The sequence below is a fragment of the Apodemus sylvaticus genome, chromosome 7, assembly GCF_947179515.1.
Source record: "Apodemus sylvaticus chromosome 7, mApoSyl1.1, whole genome shotgun sequence".
Classification (NCBI taxonomy): Eukaryota; Metazoa; Chordata; class Mammalia; order Rodentia; family Muridae; genus Apodemus; species Apodemus sylvaticus.
In genome coordinates, this window is record NC_067478.1 from 13,814,291 (window position 1) to 13,835,612 (window position 21,322).

Sequence of the window (21,322 nt, forward strand, 5' to 3'; positions counted from 1 at the left end):
AGAGCCGTGTACCACTGTGGAGTAATGTGGAAACCCAGCACAAACAGATGAAATGAAAGGGCTGGGGAGAAGGTCCACAGCCACAGCACTGACACGCTCAGGCTAATTCCCCGAGTTCCACTATGAGAGAGGAGTGCAATCCCAAGGACCGTCATCTGCCTCAACACATGAACTGCCACATTGATCATGCAAGTACATCATAAGCTGAATAATAAATGAGAACTTTAAATTTTGTTCAAAGAGAATGGTGTTAGGGGACACAAAGTCTTTTAGCCCAGACTATCCTGGAACTCAATAAATAGTTCAAGGCTAGCCTTAAATTTATAATGAATAAGTATTATGAATACCCTTGAACCTCTAATAATCAAACACCTGCACAACAAACACTACAAAATATTAGAGGGACACTGAACACCATATTTTAATTAGAACTATTTCTGTAAAACTCAGTTGATAACTATTTTCAAGTGCAAGAACAATACTGCCAAGTAAATAGTACTCTGTGAGAAAACACCACGCACTGTGAGCTACAAGTCACTGCAAGGAATGCAAACAATGGCATGACAGGACACCAAAGCTGGACAGTACAGAAGGCAAGTGGTTAACCTTGAGGAGCACCTAACAAAGCAAACGAAAGTAGCAGTCTGAAGTACTGTGAACAACACAGTATTTAAGGAGCTGACACAGTCAGAAAAGAGCATTTGTATCTGTAGTCTTTACCTAGATCTGCCACCGTGCCTCCTTTAACAGGTGTGTTTTCACTGTCCTTCTTTGGGTTTACTAGAAAGGGAAAAAACACCAGAATCATGTGTTAGAAGAAACAGTCACACTAACTTTAACAATATACAGTGAGGAGCTCAGGAGATGGCTACTCAGTTAAGGGAAAAGTGGATTACAGTAACTCCAATCCCAAGGGATATGACCCACAAACTAAACAAAGTTAAAGATGACAACAGGATAGAACATGAATAAATGGGTGCACATCACAGGCCAGTGGAGCGCCATTCTCACCTTTATGTAAAACCTCAAGACACAAAACCAACTGCCCAATCTGCAATCAGTCAATTAGCAATGTAATTCTATTCCACAAATGCAGAAAAGTTAACTGGTCAACAAAGGAGGGAGGAGGAGAATGCGGTGCTATCTCTTCTTCCAAATTTGTGTAGTAAACATTAGGACTATCATCTATTTTATGTTACTATTTTTAAAAAATAATTTGGGGAGATGAGACTGAAGATAAGCACAACATGTAGTAGGCAAGCACTCTCCCACAAAACTGTATTCCCAGCACTTATTTTAATTTTAGTTTTCAAAACAAGCATGAAGATCAGGCTTCCTCAAATATAGGATATTGCTACCAAAGACTCCTGAGGACTTGGATTACAACCACTATACAAAGGACAATTTAAAATATATGTACCTGTTTGATAGGTGTGTTTTCTCAATAACGAAATCATATATGCACACACAAACCATAAAATGGCCCAGAAGTAAAATGTGAAAGAATGTTTAAAAACTGCTAAAGGGAAAATCTATTCTTATTGGAAAATTAAGAACTATATATCATGGGCATTATGGTAGAAGCCTTTAATCCTAGCACTTGGGAGGTAGAGATGGACATAGTCAGATCTCTGTGAGTTCCAGGCTAGCCTGGATCTACATGTGAGTTTCAGGACAGCCAAAGCTATATGGAGATGCTATTTCAAAAAACTAAAAGAAAAAGCTATATTCAGAACATGACAATGCTCGTTTTTATGGTGAAATGATATTGAACACCAGGTTTGCTGCAAAAGCACACCAACCGTTCTTAGGGAGAACCACTTCCTCTATATTCGGTACAGGTGTTGGGTCTTCCATGTCCTTGGTAAGATCTTCTTGCTCATCTTCTTCCTTCTGACTTCTACGCTTACCATAAAGGCTGGCTTGTCTAAGATATATGGACACAAAAGGGGCAATTAGAAATATTTTTTGGAAAATGTTTCAAGTTCTAAGTTATTATTTATATTCAGAAACACATGAAAAATAAAAATAGTCAAAGAAATTAGACACTTGACCCAAGTAATATCAAATGAGCCTCAAACTGAGTGATTAGTACATAAAATAGGACAGTCATCCTACTATTCATATGAGGAGTCTGAATTAGTATAGTAAAATAACTTTTGCTACGGAAACACAGCATTCAATCAGCCTACACATGATAAAATGAAAAGGCAGGAGAATCCCCCAGAGTACAAGGCGAGCCTGATTTACCTAACCAATTCCAGCACTGGCAAGACTACACAAACCTTGTCTCGGAAGGAAGGAAGGAAGGAAGGAAGGAAGGAAGGAAGGAAGGAAGGAAGGAAGGAAGGAAGGAAGGAAGGAAGGAGAGAGAGAGAATTCATGCCGGAAAAAGGGAAGACGGTGGCAGAGCCGGATAGACACAAAGGGCACAGGAGTGCTGTTGACTGCTTTCCTCAACCAGCCCTCTTGTATTCCTATGACACCCAGCACTATCCAGTCCAAAGCTGCTGCCACATACAGTGAGTTGAGTTCTCCCACATCAATCATCAATCAAGAAACTGTGAACCACAGGCTTGCTCGCAAGTTAGGGACCTATTAATCAAGGTTTCTTCTTCTCAAACGAATCTAGTTTGTTTTATGCAGAGGCAGGTAGATGTCTTTGAGTGTGAGGCTAGTCTGTTTACCCAGTGAGGTTCAGGACTACATAGAGACACTACCTCAAAAACAAAAACACAACAAAGCAGCAGGGGCTGGGCAGTGGGGGCCCATGTTCCTAGTGAAGAGGCAGGGAAGCTGTGTGCGTCAACAGATGAAGTTTCAGGACATACACAGAGCAACCATCTCAAATCACTCCCCAAAGTTCAATCACAAAACCAACAAAAAACCAAACCAAAGCTAAACAACAAAATAACAAAAAACAAAAAAAAGCAGAAAACAGAAAACCACTACCAACAACCAAGCAAACAAAATAGGCCCACCTTTAATCCCAGCATTCAAGAAGCAGAGGCAGGAGGATCTCTGCAACTAAAGCTACAGTTCCAAGACAGCCAGGGCTACATGACAAACCCTGACTTGAAAAAAAAAAAAAAAAAAAAACCAAAAACCAAAAACATACAAAGAACAAAATAAAAAAATGTATATTTTAAAGTAGGCAAGTCTAAAATTACAAATATCTATTTATAATAACAGAATTCAAATATTACCCACACTGTGAGTATAAACTTCAGGCATTGTATAAAGCATTAAAGTTTCATTTTATATTATCAGTAGTCTATTCAATCACAAATCCAAATTTGTTGCTCCAAGGGTCAGGCTAGTCAAAACATGCAGTAGATCAACAGTTCCAGGCTCTAACGCTCTGTCAGTCAGTTCAATCACATACAGGAGAGGAAATCAAATCCAATAGAGACAATAGATGTGCCTTGGAATTGAGCTCAGGCTATCCTACAACATATTTCCTAGATTAGACTAGCGTCAACCCTGGAGCAGGACTGTCACCCGTCTCCTAAATGGCAAGATCACAGACATGTGCTCACTCACGGCTCGGGACAGGGTTCCTGAGACACCAAGCTTTCTGCCTTTTCAACATGCACTTACCTGGGAAAGTGCTGTATTCAAGGAGTTTTGAAAAAGATTTATTTGTCTTATATATATGATGAGTACACAGTTTGTTACTCTCTTCAGACACACTAGAAGAGGGCATTAGATCTCATTATAGATGGTTGTGAGCCACTATGTGGTTACTGGTAATTGAACTCAAGACCTCTCTTTCCAGTCCGAAATAAAAAAATTTAATGTAATGAACACAAGTTTAAAAGAAAAGCTATCAGGACAAAAAGCTTCAAAGTCAAAAGGATGACTGATTTCTGCAAAATATCCAACATGAATATAATACCTAGGAAAGCCATTCTAAGTTTCTCTCCTTGACTTCTGATCACGCTACAAACATCTTACCCTTTCTTTCCACTCTTCTTCCGGGATTCTGTGGGTGTGGGAGGAGGAGGAGAAGGGGAATGTTTCCTCTTCCGAGCATTGGCAGATGCTTTTCTATCTCTCCTTTCTGGACTTCTGACTGGCTAGGAAGAAGAAAACGAAAATAATTATCAGGCAAATTTATCAACTCTTCAGCTTCTACAAACCCATGTCCAAAGGTAACTTTCCATACATATATTACCAAATTTCCTACAAAAGAGCAAATGAAGCCACAAAAATATGCACCAGTACCAGCAATGAAGAAACAGTCTTGACCATCTAGGCCAGCCATACTCAACCTGTAAGTTGTAATCTCTTTGCAGGGTTTAACAACCGCTTCATAGGAGTTGCCTAAGAACTTCAAAACCAGATAACTTTATACTACAATTCATAACAAAACAAGTAAAACACTAAACACTAGCAAAACTAGAGTTAAGTAGCAATGAGGACTGGAGAGATGGCTCAGCGGTTAAGAGCATTGACTGCTCTTCCAGAGGTCGTGAGTTCGATTCCCAGCAACCACATGGTGACTCACAACCATCTGCAATGGGGGTCCGATGCCCCCTTCTGGTATGTCTGAAGACAGCTACAGTGTACATACATACATTAAATAAATAAATACATACATAAATACATAAATAGCAATGAATATAATTTGATGGATTGGGGAGTCACTACAACATGAGGAATTGTATTAAAGGGGCCACAGGGTTGAGATCTACTATCTTAGCAATACAGCAAAACTGAAATGTTAATCCTAATCCTACATATCCTTAAAATCACTACAATAAAGACACAGTGGAGCCCTGAAAAACAAAGGTTACTGTTCAACATTTGTGCTCTCAGATAGAAAAGCATTTCAGGGGCTGGAGAGATGGCTCAGCGGTTAAGAGCACTGACTACTCTTCCAAAGGTCCTGAGTTCAAATCCCAGCACCCACATGGTGGCTCACAACCATCTGTAATGAGATCTGATGCCCTCTTCTGGTTGTCTGAAGGCAGCTACAGTGTACTTACATATAACAATAAATAAAATCTTAAAAAAAAAAAAAAAAAAAGAAAAGCATTTCTGGAACTACTAATATATGACACATGTACTGAAATAAGATATCACAAGTCAAATGACCCTGTCAAAAGTGGCATTTATAAAGTACCCCAGCCAGGCAGTGGTGGCGCACGCCTGTAATCCCAGCACTTGGGAGGCAGAGGCAGGCGGATTTATGAGTTCGAGGCCAGCCTGGTCTACAGAGTGAATTCCAAGACAGCCAGAGCTATACAGAGAAATCTTGTCTTGAAAAAATCCAAAAATAAAAATAAAAAAATAAAAAAATAAAAAAAATTAAAAAAAATTTTAAAAAGCACAAGTGTAAAAACACGAAACCTATTTTCAGATAATGGTTTAACATATATACTTGCACATATAGACATAAATATAAATACCAAAGAAAACATAAAACAAAAAAGAGCGACCCAAGCTTGGTGAAATATACTTTTATTTCCAACACTGGGAAGGCTGAGATTGGTACCGCCAATTTAGGTCAGCCTGAGCTACATATTAAGTTACAGACTACAATTATCTAAAACAATGACAAAAAACAAAACAGAAAGGAAATTTACAAAGCAAAACAACTTTAGCTGTCATAAATGAAAATGATCTTAGAATCACAGTTACAAAAGGCTATCTTCTTGGTCCAAATTCTTACTCTAGTGACTTATGTAACCAAAAATCTGTGAGATTTTGTTTGTAGAGGCAAGGTCTCACTATGTAACTGCCTCGCCTGAAATTGCTATGCAGACCAGGCTGACCTCAAAACCACACAGACCTATCTTCCTGCCTCCCATGAGAGCAGGGATTCACGGCAGGCACCATCACCATTCCTGGCAAAATAGCGCTTTCTATGGAATCCTGAGTAAATAGCCAGGACTTGAACTTCATTTAATCAAGAAATGTTTAGGGCAGCATATAAAATAATGTTTCATTGTCATATCGTCTAACAAATAAGGGCTTGGACTTACTTAATAGTAAAAAAAACAATAAATACTAAATCCCCTATTGTTAGAAAACACTGCAGCATTTTAATTCTCAAAATATTTTAAGACTACTATTTGAGTATTGTGTTTACACTGAAGTTATTATAATATTAAATAAAGAAATTGGTTTTCCTAAGAAAAACTGGAAGATAAGTGGTATTATTTAAAATATTATTACTTTGCTGGTTAAGTCTTAAAATGCATTTAAAAATTAAAACAAGGGGTTGGTATCCACATGGCAGCTCACAACTACCTGTAACTCTAGTTCTAGGGGATCTAGAACCCTCACATAGACATACATGTGAGAAGATCACTAATGCACATAAAATAAAAATAGGTAAAAACAAAAACAAAGAGCTGGTAAGACACAGTGGTGAAGAGCACAGCTGCTGCAATGTGATTCCCAGCACACCATACTGTGCCATCCAGACACCACACATCACATAGTGTACACATAGACTCCTAACACCCATATACATAAAACAATTAAAAATCAGCTCTAGAATTAGCATACCACGAGGCTCATTTCACTAAGGTTTCGAGTCCTCTCTCTAGGAAGATGCCAACAGATGGTTGTTAAGTCACTCAATAGGTTATATATGTACTTCTTAGGTGATGGCCCACAGTGTGTATGAGTCAGATTATTAAGAAAGAAAATAATCACAAAAAGCAAAAGAAATAGTGCCAAGTGAAATACCTCTTCATTCTTTGTTGGAATTCGTTGACGAAAACTCACTGGCTTTCTGTTCTCATCCACTTCATAATCCTCTTCATTCATCCATTCATTGAAAACATCAGTGTCCAAAATCCATTTTACATGAACCTAGAACCATATCAATGGGGCACAATTATGATTCAGCATTAGAATATTTCGTCATCTTAGTTACACATAAAGGCACAGAGGGGAAGGGGCAGAGAGTGCTTGGTTGCAATGAAATGAGAGGCACAAAGCCGGGCAGTGGTGGCGCACGCATATAATCCCAGCACTTGGGAGGCAAGCGGATTTCTGAGTTCAAGGCCAGCTTGGTCTACAGAATGAGTTCCAGGACAGCCAGGGCTACACAGAGAAACCCTGTCTCGAAAAAAACCAAAAAGAAATGAGAGGCACAATTAGGAATTGCAACTATAACGCTTCCTTCAACACTGAAAATAAGTTGTGATATAGCAGCCAATAGAAAACTGGATGGTTTTGTGTCAGGCACTTTACCAGGGGAGACAACAACCTCTTTGTAGGATATCAACAACAAACATGATCCCACCAAAGTTCAATTTGGGGAACCAATGAGTTTATTGGGCCTGCTTAAAGAGCACTGGTGTCAGCTGGACAATGGTAGCATACTCCTTTAATCCCAGCACTTCTGGAGGCAGAGGCAGGTGGATTTTTGAGGTCAATCTAGTCTACAGAGTGAGTTCCAGGACAGCCAGGCCTACACAGAGAAACCCTGTCTCAAAAAACAGAGAGAGAGAGAGAGAGAGAGAGAGAGAGAGACAGAGACAGAGACAGAGACAGAGAGGGAGAGAGAGACAGAGAGAGAGAGAGAGAGAGAGAGAGAGAGAGAGAGAGAGAAAGAAGAAAAATTTAAAGAGCATGGGTGTCCCCTAAAATGCTATACCAACAAAACCACCACTAAATAAGCAAGCCCTTCCACTAATCTTGCAGTCCACATTGTTTCAAGATCATAAGGACATGTGCGATCTCTCGCAGCCCTTTTTCTTTTTAAAAGAACTTTTAAATTTTTCTGGGGCTGGAGAAATGGCTCAGCAGTTAAGAGGCCTGGCTCCTGAATTCAATTCCCAGCAACAACATGGTGGCTCACAACCATTTATAATCAGATCTGATGCCCTTTCTGGCAGATAGAGCACTCTTAAGATAAATCTTAAAAAAAAATTTTTTTCCTCTAGGCAAAGGTCAGCAATGAACATCATTAACTGTGAACAAACAAATGTCCAGTTCACTGCAACGTTTGAAAGACAGCTCTTACCAGTTGGTGGTAGTGCTCGCCTTTAATCCTAGAACTTGGGAGGCAGAGGCAGATGGATCTCTGTGAGTTTGAAGCCAGTCTGGCCTACAAAGCGAGTTCCATGACAGCCAGGGCTACACAGAGAAATCCTGAGTGAATAAAACAAAATCAGTAAAACAAAGAGTTTATTATGGATTATAATTCCAGAGTGCGACATGTTTGTAATAGTGGTTCAGTTATGGTGGGAGGAACAGAGTTGACAGAGTTATACTTTCTCAAGACCTCTACATACAGGTTGAACATGACACCCCATTTCTCATACTGCGGCTTGGCACTGGTTCTTCTCAAGCACTGCACACATGAAGACCTTAATACAAACAATGTTGTCGGGCTCATGGATATGTTCTTGAGTTGAAGACATTAAAAGGAGAACTCCATTATACATTTTTTTAAAAAAATGTAGTTGTATCTGGGCATGGGCTAACTCTTGAATACCAACGGGACTGAGGCAGGATGACCATTACAAAATCAAGGCCAGCAGTGACTGCAGAGTAATCTCAGGGACAGCATGAGCCAGAGTAGAAACAGCTTTCCAAATACAAATTAATTTATTGTAGAGAATGACAAGGTATGTAAAAATTTATTTGTATTATTTATTTATGTTTATTATGTATTTTGCCTACACATATGACTATTCATGATACGTGTGCCTAGTCAATAATTTCCTAGGACAGGGACTCTCTAAATGGCTGTTGTTTTACAACTCAGTGTGTAGACCATGCTGGCCTTGAATTCAGAGATCTGCCAGCTTCTGCCTCCTAGTGCTGGGGTTAAAGGCATGCACCACTATGCCCAGCCACGAAGATTTCATTTTACAGATCCATTACCTTCCATGGTTTTTCTGGGATTGGTGCATCTTCAATTTCAGCATCAACATCATTGCTGTGGACCCAAGTGTCATAGCTATAAAGCAAATTAAATAAGCAATCAAATTAGAGCCAAGTCTATTGATTAGAAAGAGGGGCCAATCACTAAAGATATTGTTACAAATATTAAAAACTTTTAGTAAACTGATGTTCAAGAATCACGGATAAAAGAATTTGCCATACAAGCCTAACTGAGTCCAATTCCGAGAACTCATATACAAGTAGAAGAACTGACTTTAAACAGTATCCTTGGACTTCCACATGTGCAATGGCATGAGGGTACCTACTCAGACACATATTATATATACACACAGTGCATTACACAATATTTTTGTTTCAACACTGTCAATAAAACTGAACCAAGCCAAAAATTACCTGAATTAGTTAAAAATAATTCTAAATAAATGCTGCTCAGTGCTCAAAATAACCCTTAAAACTCAGCCTTCCTTCTTGCCATTCCTATCACCGGGTATTTGTTCTCTCATACCCAGCCCTCAGCCCATTGCTAACTTGTAGTTTCAGTCATATTAAACATCATAATTAACACAAACATTAAATATTAACATTCTCTGATATTAAAGAATGCAGGCGTGTCTTAAAAAAAAAAACTTCGCTTCTTGGTGATCTCATTCAGGTTTTCAGAGTCACACTACACTTACTACGTATTACATCCGTACCTTAAGTGAATCTAAAACTCGAAATCCAGCAGGCAGTTCTACTTTGCCAATCTCACGTGTGGTAACTGTTCCAAACCAAGCACCCTCCCACACATGCCTTCTCTCCACTGTTCTCCTTCCCCCACACTCATTTCTTACCCTATCCACTGCTTTCCCAAGAACTGAGTTTTTCACAGAATAATCTTTTCAAAAGTCAGCGCAACATTCTACAATTCAAAAATTTCCAACGTCTCTCTGCTGTTTGGTTTTTGTTTATTTAAGACAATTTTAACACAAGAAAGTATCATCTGGAATGAGGGAACCTCAATTTAAAAAATACCTCTGTCATACTGGCATATAGGAAAGGTGGCAACATGTTTTCTTGATTAGCAGGTAATGTAGAAAACCAGCCTGCTGTGAGGGGCACCACCACTGGGCAGGTAGGTCTAGGCTGCATGACAAAGCCTGCGGCCAGTAGCCGGCACTCCTTCATGGTCTCTGCTTCAGTCTCTACCTCCATGTTCCTACTGTGGCTTCACCTTCAATAATGGAACCAAATAAGCATTTCCTTGCCAAGTTGCTCTTGGCCAAGGATATAAAGGGACTGCAACATAAAAAAACTAGGACAGACTCCAAACTACTAAAATTGAAAGTCCTCACAAAAACATTGGTTTCTGTGTTGGTCAGGGCTTCTCCTGCAATGATGAAAGCACCAAGACCAAAAAGCTGGCCAGACAGTGGTGGCACATGCCTGTAATCTTAGCACTTGGAAAGCAGAGGAATTCGGATTTCTGAGTTTGAGGCCAGCCTGGTCTACAGAGTGAGTTCCAGGACAGCCAGGGTTACACAGAGAAACTCTGTCTCAGCTGCATGGTGGTGGCGCACGCCTGTAATCCCAGCACTCTAGGAGGCAGAGGCAGGCAGATTTCTGAGTTCTTCTAGGCTAGCCTGGTCTACAGAGTGAGTTCCAGGACAGCCAGGGCTACACAGAGAAACCCTGTCTCGAAAAAAACCAAAACCAAATCCAAAAAAGGAAGAAAGAAAGAAAGAAAGAAAGAAAGAAAGAAAGAAAGAAAGAAAGAAAGAAAGAAAGAAACAAACAAACAAACAAACAAACAAACAAACAAACAAACCCTGGAGAGGGAGGGAGAGGGAGAGGGAGGGGGGGGAGAGAGAGAGAGAGAAAGAGAGAGAGACCAAAAAGCAGGTTGGGGAGGGAAGAATTTATTCAGCTAACACTTCCAGATCATAACTCTGGAGGAAGTGGAGGAAGTCAGAACAGGAACACAAGCTGGGCTGGAAGCTGGAGCAGGAGCTGATGCAGAGGGTGCTGCTTCCCGGCTGGCTTTCCGTGGCTCAACCTGCTGACTGAGAGAACACAGGACTGCCGGTCCAGGATGGCATCAGTCACAGGACGCACTCTTTCACACTGATCACTAACTGAAAACATTGCCTTACAGCTAGATCTCATGGAGACACGGAGACCCTCAACTGAGGGTCTTTTCCCTCTGATGACTCCAGATGGGGTCAAGCAGACATAAAACCAGCCAATTCATTTGCCAAGGTCTCACAATCCCGCCTTCCTCTAGGTTCCCATATTGCCTTCTCACTTATCTCTAAGGTTACTGGATTCAGTGGCATCTTCCACATATGCCACGAAGTGCATGCACTTCACATCTGATGCTCCTTACAGGCTGGAACGTTCACCGCTGCCACAATATCCACAGAAATCATCTCTTCTCAACCTTCCTAGTATACTCTCATCAACAAGCAACACCCAGTGTTATAATCATTAAAGCCATTCCAAAAATTATAAATATGAAAGGGTCTACTAAATGAAAAGATTGTTAAAAGTTACTATACTGTCCAAAAAATTTTAACACCAAGTAAAATGACCAATGTATAAGGCCTTGAGTTTTATCTCTAACTTGACATGAACCCGAAAACCTAGTGACACTATTTGTATGGAAGCCATTATTGTGGGTTAAGTTCAAAAGTGTCTGAACCCAGCAGCCCTCTATCTTGAGTGCTTCTGTGTATATGCAATGTACACAGACATCCATCGGCACATTGCCTCACAAATTTGCTAAATAGTTAAATGTAAGATAAAGAGGGAAAGCCTCCTGGTCAATTAATATACTAAGCAAAGGCGAGCCTAATGAGGGGAAAAAGTAATTTTATAATCTATCAATGTTTAGTTTTGATTGTAAAGTATTAATAAATGGATTTCAGGGGACAGGCCACAGTTACTAGCAAAAATTAAAATGGGATCAAGCCTTGAGAAGGAAGGACCTGAATCATTTTTTACATTAGAACATTAGATGCTGGGCAGGTAGTCTTGACAAAACAATGTAAGAATTTGTTTTTTGGCTCCTGGGTTTGAGAGTCCAGTACACAATCATTTGGATGGAAGGACAGAGGTCAAAGCGGCTGGAATATGTGGTAGAGGCGTATTCACAAGGACAGAGACAGGACAAAGAGAACCAGACAGAAACCAGGCAAATTCTTCAAATGAATACCAACTGCCCACCTCCTAAAGGATCCATTGAACTGGCAATATACACTACATACTGAGAACCAAGTATTTGTCAACACATGAGACTGTGAAGAACATCTCAGATTAAAATCCATACTAACTGTCAATCCTATAGTTATATAGCCTGCCTTAAACTTGAGGCTCAATCTAGGCATTTTTTTCCTGATAGCTACAATGGAATCAGAAAGCTTTAATTAAAAAAAAAAAAAAAAGAGGTAGCATTGGCTAGAAAGATGGCTCAGCTGTTGAGAGCACTGTTTGCTCTTCTAGAAGTCCTGAGTTCAATTCTCAGCAACCAATGATGGCTCATAAATATTTGTAATGGTATGTGATTCCCTCTGTTTTTTTTTTTTTTTCAGCTTTTTGCATTTGGTTTTTTTGAGACAGGGTTTCTCTGTGTAGCCCTGGCTGTCCTGGAACTCACTCTGTAGACCAGGCTGGCCTAGAACTCAGAAATCCGCCTGCCTCTCAGAGTGCTGGGATTACAGGCGTGCACCACCACGGCCCGGCCTTGTGATGCCCTCTTCTGGTGCACATGAAAACAGAATACTCGCTGGGCGGCGGCGGCACACACCTGTAATCCCAGCACTCTGAGAGGCAGAGGCAGGCGGATTTCTGAGTTTGAGGCCAGCCTGGTCTACAGAGTGAGTTCCAGGACAACCAGGGCTACACAGAAAAACCCTGTCTCGAAACAAACAAACAAGCAAACAAACAAACAAAAACCCAAAGAATATCACACTACATTTCATAAGTATATTATTACATGTATATATTTCAACGTTAAACAGCTTTAATACTTAAAAAGATAAAGTTACTTCATATGCAAAGCATTTAAGCCTTAGCATGTGTAAAGACCTTCATTCAATCCCTCACCAACTCCTGGGGAAGTAAGGGAAAAACAGACAGAATATAAAAAGGGAATAGGCATGGTGATGTAATGCTGTTAATTCCAGCACTGAAGAGACAGTAGTAGATAGCTTTATTGAGTCTGGCGTCAGCCTAGGCTACATGGTAAGCTGCAGGTGAACCAGGACTACATAGTGGGAACCTGTTTAAGGAGGTTTATAAGTAATATAAATTTTAAATAAAAAATAAAGAGAAAGATGGAAATGTGGAAATGAAGCTGGGTGGTGGCAGTACTTGCTTCTAATTCCAGCACCTGGGAGGCAAAAGCAGAGGCAGGCAGATCTCTGTGAGTTGAGGCCATCCTGGTCTACAGAGTGAGTTCTAGGACAGTTAAACATACACAGAAAAACCTTCTTAAAAAACAAACAAACAAACAAAAAACAAACGAACAAACAAAGGGATGGGAATGCTCCCAGCCTGTAGGCATGTGCAGTTATCAAGGCAGAGGTGAACAACCACAAGGACAGTTAGGATACCTGTCTGGATAGAAGCCCCAGTGCACCAGCACCTGCTTGTCTCGCCTCATCACTGGCCTCAGCCACTCCTCTGAAAGAAAAAACAGCAACATAGGACTTCAATTTAGTTAGGATTAAAAAATATATATTCAATTTTATGTATGTGCCAAGTGTCATACATATATATATATACATACAACATATGTGCAGGAGCCAGAGGCCAGACAAGGTGTCAGATGGCCGGAAATTGCAGTTTTGGACAGCTGAGAATATATTTGTAGTTACTGGGACCTAAACCCTGGTCATCTACAAAAATAGCTAAGTGCTCCAAATTTTAAGTTTTCAAACTGAAAACCACTTGTCAGAATAAAAGGGACCTTTCTGAAGCTGGAGCAATGGCCACCAAAGTTCAGATCCCAGTACTTAGATAAAAAGCTTGGCGGCAGGAGGGATGGGTCAGCAATCGAGAATACATGTTGAGTTTGCAAATAACCCAGGCTCAATTCCCAGCACACAAAAACTAGCTCACAACCACAACCCAAGTTTCAAGGAAGACAACAAGCACATACAAGATGTACCCAGATGCACACATTCATATACAAAAAGTAAAATAACTAAATCTAACCTAGGAAGTAATAACATTAAGGTGAGTGTGGAGGTGCATATGCATTCCCAGTACTGGGTGCAGAGAGGCAGACCTCTGAAGCTCACTGTTCAGCTCAGCTTGACAACTAAACATGGAGCTGTAAGTTCATTATGAAAAACTAATTCAAAATAGTGAAGGGACTGAGGGGGCAGCGCAAGGGACAAGAGCAGTTCCCAGCATTGCCATCAGGCGGCTCAAGACAATCCCATGTAATTCAGCTCTATGGGACCTAACAACCTCTTCTTCTGGCCTCTAAAGGTACCTGTATTCACTTGTACATATCTCCATACAGACATAAACAATTAAAAATAAATCCCGGGCTGGTGAGATGGCTCAGTGGGTAAGAGCACTGACTGTTCTTCTAAAGGTCCTGAGTTCAAATCCCAGCAACAACATGGTGGCTCACAACCATCCATAATGAGATCTGATGCCCTCTTCTGGAGTGTCTGAAAAGAGCTACAGTGTACTTACATATAATAAATAAATCTTTAAAAAAAAAAAAAAAAAAAATCCCGAGGGTCAGGCGGTGGTGGCACATGCCTTTAATGCCAGCCCTTGAGAGACTGAGGCAGATGGATGTGAGATGTAGGTCAGCACAATTTAAAGCGCTAGTACTAGGACCGCCAAAGTTACACAAATACTGCCTCGAAAAACAAACAAACAAACAAACAAACATAAATGTAAATTTATGTTTTTTTAAAAAAACTTTAAAAACAATTAAGGAGAGTGATCACAACTCTGTCTACCTCTGCCTGCTATGAGCACACATGTTTACCAGCAACTTCCTCTCAGTATGAGCCAACGACAGGTCCAAAAGCAATGGACAAACTAATCACAGACAACATGTGGGTACCAGGGATGGCATTCAGGTACCAACCTTGGCCAACAAATGCCTTAAACCCTGAACCACCAACGAACCTCTGGGCTCTCTAAAACTAGTATAAATTGAAATTGCCTAAGGAGCCCTGAATTTATCCCCAAAGCTTATGCCAGCCTGGTCAAAAGCATGAGTTGCAGGATAGTCAAGGTCACACAGAGAAACTAAAGTAGGAAAACAAAACAAAACAAAAACAAACAAAACAAAAAGCCCAAGAAAAAAATTTAAAATACCAAGTTCCAGGATAGCCTCTCTAAGGAAAGACCTCATCTTGAAACAAGCAAACAAAAAAAAAAAAAAAAAAAAAAGAAAATATTTAAAAAAACAAAAACAAAAAGCCCTAACATATTAAGAAACAGAAAAAACAATCGATGAAAAAATTTAACCATTTCCTCTTTCTTTTCTTGTTTATTATTTTTAGGTGTCTTGTGTAGCCCTAGCCATCCTGTAACTCTAACCACATGCTTGCCTCTACCTCCAAAGTGCTGAGATTAAATAAAGGTGTGTACCACCACTGCCCAGCAAATTAACTGTTTACTAATAGATGTATTCAAACACAAAATGATAGAAGCTGATGATAGATCACTTGAAATATCAAATCAAAGGGAGGAAACAAAACAAGGTGGTTATGTCTCTGGGATTCATGAATACTTTGAACAGATCAATAACCCTACAAAACACTGGGCGGTGGTGGCGCATACCTTTAATCCCAGCACTTGGGAGGCAGAGGCAGGTGGATTTCTGAGTTGGAGGCCAGCCTGGTCTACCAAGTGAGTTCCAGGACAGCCAGGGCTATACAGAGAAACCCTGTCTCGGAAAACAAACAAAACAAAAAAACAAAACAAAAAAAAACCTACAAAGCAGCAGCATTTGGAAGGTTGGGGCAGAAGAATTTCAATTCAATGCTAGCTGAATTGAGCTGTGTTAAAAAAAAAAATCCCACCACTTTAACATTAAGGGTGCAGACTTAAGGCTGGAAATTTTGGGGCCAATGAGATGGCTCAGCTAATCCACACTGTTGCCAAAGCAGCTGACTTCAATTTGAATCTCAGGACCCTATATGCACAAAACCAATTCACATTAGCTGTATGTCCTCTGGCCTCTACAAGCTCACTGTGGCACAAGGGTTCCCAAATGTATACACATTAACACACCAAACAAATTTAAACACTGAGAGAGAAAAAAAATAAGTTGGGGTGCGTCCTGGAGAGGGAAGAGCTGGGAACGTTGCTCAGTGGGTCAGGGTCCTCGTCCTATACCCAAGAGCACATACTCTCAACTTGGGGAGCTGGGGCATACAGGTCTCAAGTTTAAGGGACTCCTGGCTACACAAACAGTTCAAGGGCAGCCTGAGGTATTTGGAACCTTGCCTCTATTTAGACAGATCTCTAACCAGAGTTTACTGAACTCTGTGATAGTCAATAATCGTCTGCCTCAGATATTCCTGTATTTTTAGCAGTTCTCAGCAAACATCAACAATGTAAAACTGGTGCTACATCTGAAAGAAAAAATCTAACTGGTTAGAATACTGAACAGCACAGGTTAAGTCTCACTTTTTAAAAGAATCAAGTGATCCAATCTCAGAGTAATATACCAGCCAAGTAATACATTAAAGAAAACAAAGAATTCAACATTAAATGATGGTGTACTTATTAAGACACTTTTTAGAAGAAGAGTACATTATTTATACCCTACGGTACAATGTATGTGTTAAGGAGCTTAAAACCACCAGCTAACTTACCATCCTCTTGTGAGGAAGGATATGGATAAATATGGTGGGAAGCTTTCGACTTCTCATCAGTAAATGTCCCCTGCAAAGCAAATAAATAGGAAACATAAAAATAAGGTACATGGCAACCATGAGGTGTGGACACGTACTATCTAAGAAAAAAAATTTTTTTAAAAATCATTTTTGTCAAGAAGAGATAATGAGCCGGACGTAGTGGCGCACGCCTGTAATCCCAGCATTTGGGAGGCAGAGGCAGGATTTCTGAGTTCGAGGCCAGCATGGTCTAGAGTGAGTTCCAGGACAGCCAGGACTACACAGAGAAACCCTGTCTCAAGTGTTTCAAATGTCTAAATTTTTCAAAAAGATTTGGGAATATCTATATATTCTTTATCAACTATCACTGATCCAAAACCAAGAAATTCTCTAAAAAAAAATCAAACTTATTGAGAACATTTTAGCATTCAAAATATTGTACCTTAACGATCAATACGCATGCCTCAAGTTCTTAAAATTATTTCCCAATCATCATAAACAATGAGCATGGGAACACAACATTAAGAGTAACTATAATGTGTACTCACCTTGAAAGAGTATAAGGCTTTAGCCAGACCTAGAACCTAAGAACTTGGGAAAACAGGAGGCTAGTGAATTAAAGGCCATCTTTTTTTTCTTTCTTCTTTTTTTCTTTTCTTCGAGACAGGGTTTCTCTGTGTGGCCCTGGCTGTCCTGGAACTCACTCTGTAGACCAGGCTGGCCTTGATCTCAGAAATCCACCTGCCTCTGTCTCACAAGTGCTGGGATTAAAGGCATGCGCCACTATTGCCCGGCATTAAAGGCCATCTTTAAATATACTAAGTTTAAAGCTATCCTAAGCTACTTGAGACTGTCTCACAAAAACAAACAGTAAAAGAAAAACCGCCAAGTTACAAGTGTGCAGCCCCTGCTGGTCTCATACTCTCTGCCGTCCTGCCCTACCGCCCAGCACCATCATCATTAACTGACATGACGTCTGGCACAGACACTGGGGCTGCATCAATGACAGGTGGACCGTGTACATTGTTGCTGTCACTTTAGGTCAGTGTTGCAACATTGCTAAGAAAATTAAGGGTAAAAATATGGCTAGGTTAAAGACTACTAAATATATCTTAAAAACAAAAACAAAATGAAAAACCCCTCAAAACAATTTAAACTAACAACTGTTCATTCTTGATACTACACAAACAAGAAAAAGTCAAATATTCAATTTTAAGTAGACACTCAAAGTATCCTCTAGGATGCTAGGATTACAGGCGTGCGCCACCACCGCCCAGCTTGGGTTTTTTTTTGTTTTTTTTTATTTGTTTGTTTTTGTTTTTTTGGTGAGTTTGTACTCTTAACCAGAGTAATCTCTCTAGCATCACAATTTTTAAAAAAGATTTATTTTATGTAAGTGAATGTTTTGCCTGTATTTGTCTTTCTACTACATGTTCCTGATGCCTACAGAAGTCAGCAGAGACCTGAACTACAGGTAGACCTGAACTACAGGTAGAGCTACAGATTACCACCACACTAAAGCAATCATGTCTCTTACCTGATGCCGTTTGATGATATCTTTCAACTTGTTAGCCAACTTCAAATCAATGTCTGGAATGAGGTAGATGTTGGGTCTAGTCAGACAGTTGTTCTGAGAAAACAAAAAGACAGACTTTGAAATTCAAATGGTCTTCAGATGATGTCCACTGACTGTTCATCATTCTAATAGCTTATTTATTTTAATTGTATGTGGAGATGTGTATACCATGGCACATATGTAGTCATCAGACAAGTATGCAGAAATTCTCTTTCTGCCATGTAGGTCATCAAATGCCTTTACCCACTGAGCCACCGCACAGGTCATACTGATCATTCCTCATCTCAATGGCTAAAGTTGATATTTAAACTTACATTTCTTTTTTTTTTTTAAGATTGATTGATTGATTGAACATATGAGGACACTGTAGCCGTCCTCAGATACACCAGAAGAGGACATCAGATCCCATTACAGGTGGTTGTGAGCTACTATGTGGTTGCTGGAAATTTAACTCAGAACCTCTGGGCAGAGTGGTTAGTGCTCTTAACCATCTCTTCTCCAGCCCCCAAACCTACACTTTCTTAACATACAAAAACAACCTATTTGGTTTTTTGGGAAAGTGAGGGTGGGGTGTGGTGAGACAGGGTTTTTCTATGTAGCCATAGATTTCTCTCTGTAGACCAGACTGACCTCAAACTCAGAGAACTGAGTTTGAGTTTGAGGCAGATCTTCCTCTGCCTCCTTGACTGCCGAGATTAAAGGGGTATACCCCCATGCCTGGCCATATCATACTCAATATGATAGTCTTATCTCAAAATAAAACTGAGATGGCTCAGCAGGCTACTTAAAATCATCCCCAGATCCCTTCTGCAGCTAAACAAAGACTGTTGAGAATCATTTGAATGAAATTATTGCTAAAATACAGTAAGGTCAGTGACAGTAGGCCTTTAATCATGACATTCAGGAAGCAGAAGAAGGCTGATTGATCTCTGTTGAGTTCCGAGTCACCTGGAGCTACATGGTGAGACCCTATCTCAACCCTCGCACCACAATGCAGGGAGAGGGAGGAAGGTTCAAAGGTTCAGAGAGTGAAGTGCTGAATAAGCATAAGGAGTTGGTTCTCAATGTCCAGGGCTCACACAGAAGCTAAGAGTGACAGCACACATCTGTAGTCCAAACTCATGTCTCCAATGGGAAAGAGACAAGCTATCATCCCAGGAGCTAACCAAAAGCTAACCACGGAGCCACCCACCATGCACTAACCAAAACAGCTATAGTCCAGGTTCAGTGAGAGATTCTTTTTCAAAAAGGTGAGGTAGAGAAACATGGCAGCCAGGTGGTGGTGGCACACGCCTTTAATCCCAGCACTTGGGAGGCAGATGTAGGCGGATTTCTGAGTTCGAGGCCAGCCTGGTCTACAGAGTGAATTACAGGACAGCCAGGGCTACACAGAGAAACCTGTCTTGAAAAAAAGCAAAAACAAAACAAAGAGAGAAACATCGCAATGGTAAAGAGCACCAGCTGTTCTTCCACAAGATTTAGGTTCAACAGTCAGTACCCACGAGACAGCTCACCCCAGTTACAGGAAATCAGGGCCCTCTTCTGACCTCTGTATACACTGCACATACATGATACACACAGACAACACTCATACATAAACTAAGATTTTGTAATCAGAGCTAGTGTAGTATGGTGATAATGCGTGCTGTGTAAGCCCATGGACCTGATTTCAATCCCCAGCACCACGAGAGTGGGGAGAAAGAACATACTCCACCAGCTGTTCTCTCCCCTCTACATACATGCCATGACACATGAGGCCATAATTACACATTATGCAGACACATAAAAGTAATCAATTTCAAACCAGGTGGTGGTGGCACACACCTTTCATCCCAGCAATTGGGAGGCAGAGGCAAGCAGATCTCTGAGTTTAAAGCCAACCTAGTCTTCAGTGAGTTCCAGGACAGCCTGGACAGAGAGAAACTGTCTCCAAGTCAAAACACAAACAAACTACTCCAGCAACACCAGCAAACTGTGAGGTGGAAATGTGTGTCACTGGCACAGTGCATGCCTAGCTCATGCTCTAGGTTCCATACTTAGCACCATAACCCCCAACAAAAGGAAAAAACAAAACCTCAGAAACAGAAATTTAAGCATTCTTACATTCAAATTATAATCCAGCTGAGAGGAAAGTAGGTATTTATTATACAAACATAAAAGAAATCCAAAGACTCCATAATAAAGTCACCATTAGGAAGAGTGCTTGTGCCAGGTGGTGGTGGCGCAGGCCTTTAATCCCAGCACTTGGGAGGCAGAGGCAGGCGGATTTCTGAGTTCTAGGCCAGCCTGGTCTACAGAGTGAGTTCCAGGACAGCCAGGACTACATAGAGAAACCCTGTCTCAAAAAATCCAAATCCAAAAAAACAAAAAAAAATAAAGGAAGAGTGCTTATAGTACGGAGAAGCAGAACAAAGCAACAGGCTATGGTAGTACATGCACCTGTCTTCCTCAGCACTCGGGAAGCAGAGACAAGAGGATCTCAATGCTCTATGGCTCCACGGGGAGAAAAATGACTCAAGTAATAAATGAAGTAAATAAAGAGAAATATCACAAATGCCTTTAATCCAGCACTCAGGAGGTAGAAAGAAGAATCTCTTTGAGTTCAAGGGCAGCCTGCTCTACATAGTGAGTTCCAGGACAGCCTAATTCTAGTTTACATAGTGAGTTTCAGGAAAGTCAGGACTAAAAGAGACACTGTCTCAAAAGAAAGAAAAGAAACATTTTGGTCTGGAGTGGGGGAGGGGAGGAGAAAAGAAACATTTTGGTCTGACATTTATCAGTCTTAAATGACCAGATCAATTACAGCTCTAATCCCAATACACAAAAACAATTATTTAAAAAAATAAAATTATGTATTTCAACAAAATCCATCCCTTTGCAATCTAATAAAGAGTTTTAGAATTAGAAATAAGTATATTAGCGGTTGAAATAAACTTTTAAGTTGAGATAGTGACTTTTAAATCTAAATTTAGAATTAGGGACTACTGAGGCAGAAATTATAGACTGACCTGGAATT

The 21,322-nt window shown here is 40.3% G+C and overlaps 1 protein-coding gene across 2 annotated transcripts in view; it reads right to left on the reverse strand.

Moving 5' to 3' along the window:
• Smarcc1 (SWI/SNF related, matrix associated, actin dependent regulator of chromatin subfamily c member 1) overlaps nt 1-21,322 on the reverse strand; it is a 97,379-nt gene that overhangs the window by 62,098 nt on the left and 13,959 nt on the right. For both annotated transcript variants that reach the window (XM_052187141.1, XM_052187140.1), the window contains exons 5-12: nt 18,268-18,360; nt 16,710-16,779; nt 13,467-13,536; nt 8,854-8,929; nt 6,703-6,828; nt 3,958-4,079; nt 1,803-1,927; nt 721-780 (exon numbers count right to left, since the gene is read on the reverse strand). In XM_052187141.1, coding sequence (XP_052043101.1) covers nt 721-780; nt 1,803-1,927; nt 3,958-4,079; nt 6,703-6,828; nt 8,854-8,929; nt 13,467-13,536; nt 16,710-16,779; nt 18,268-18,360 — 742 coding nt within the window. The remainder of the gene's footprint in view (nt 1-720; nt 781-1,802; nt 1,928-3,957; nt 4,080-6,702; nt 6,829-8,853; nt 8,930-13,466; nt 13,537-16,709; nt 16,780-18,267; nt 18,361-21,322) is intronic.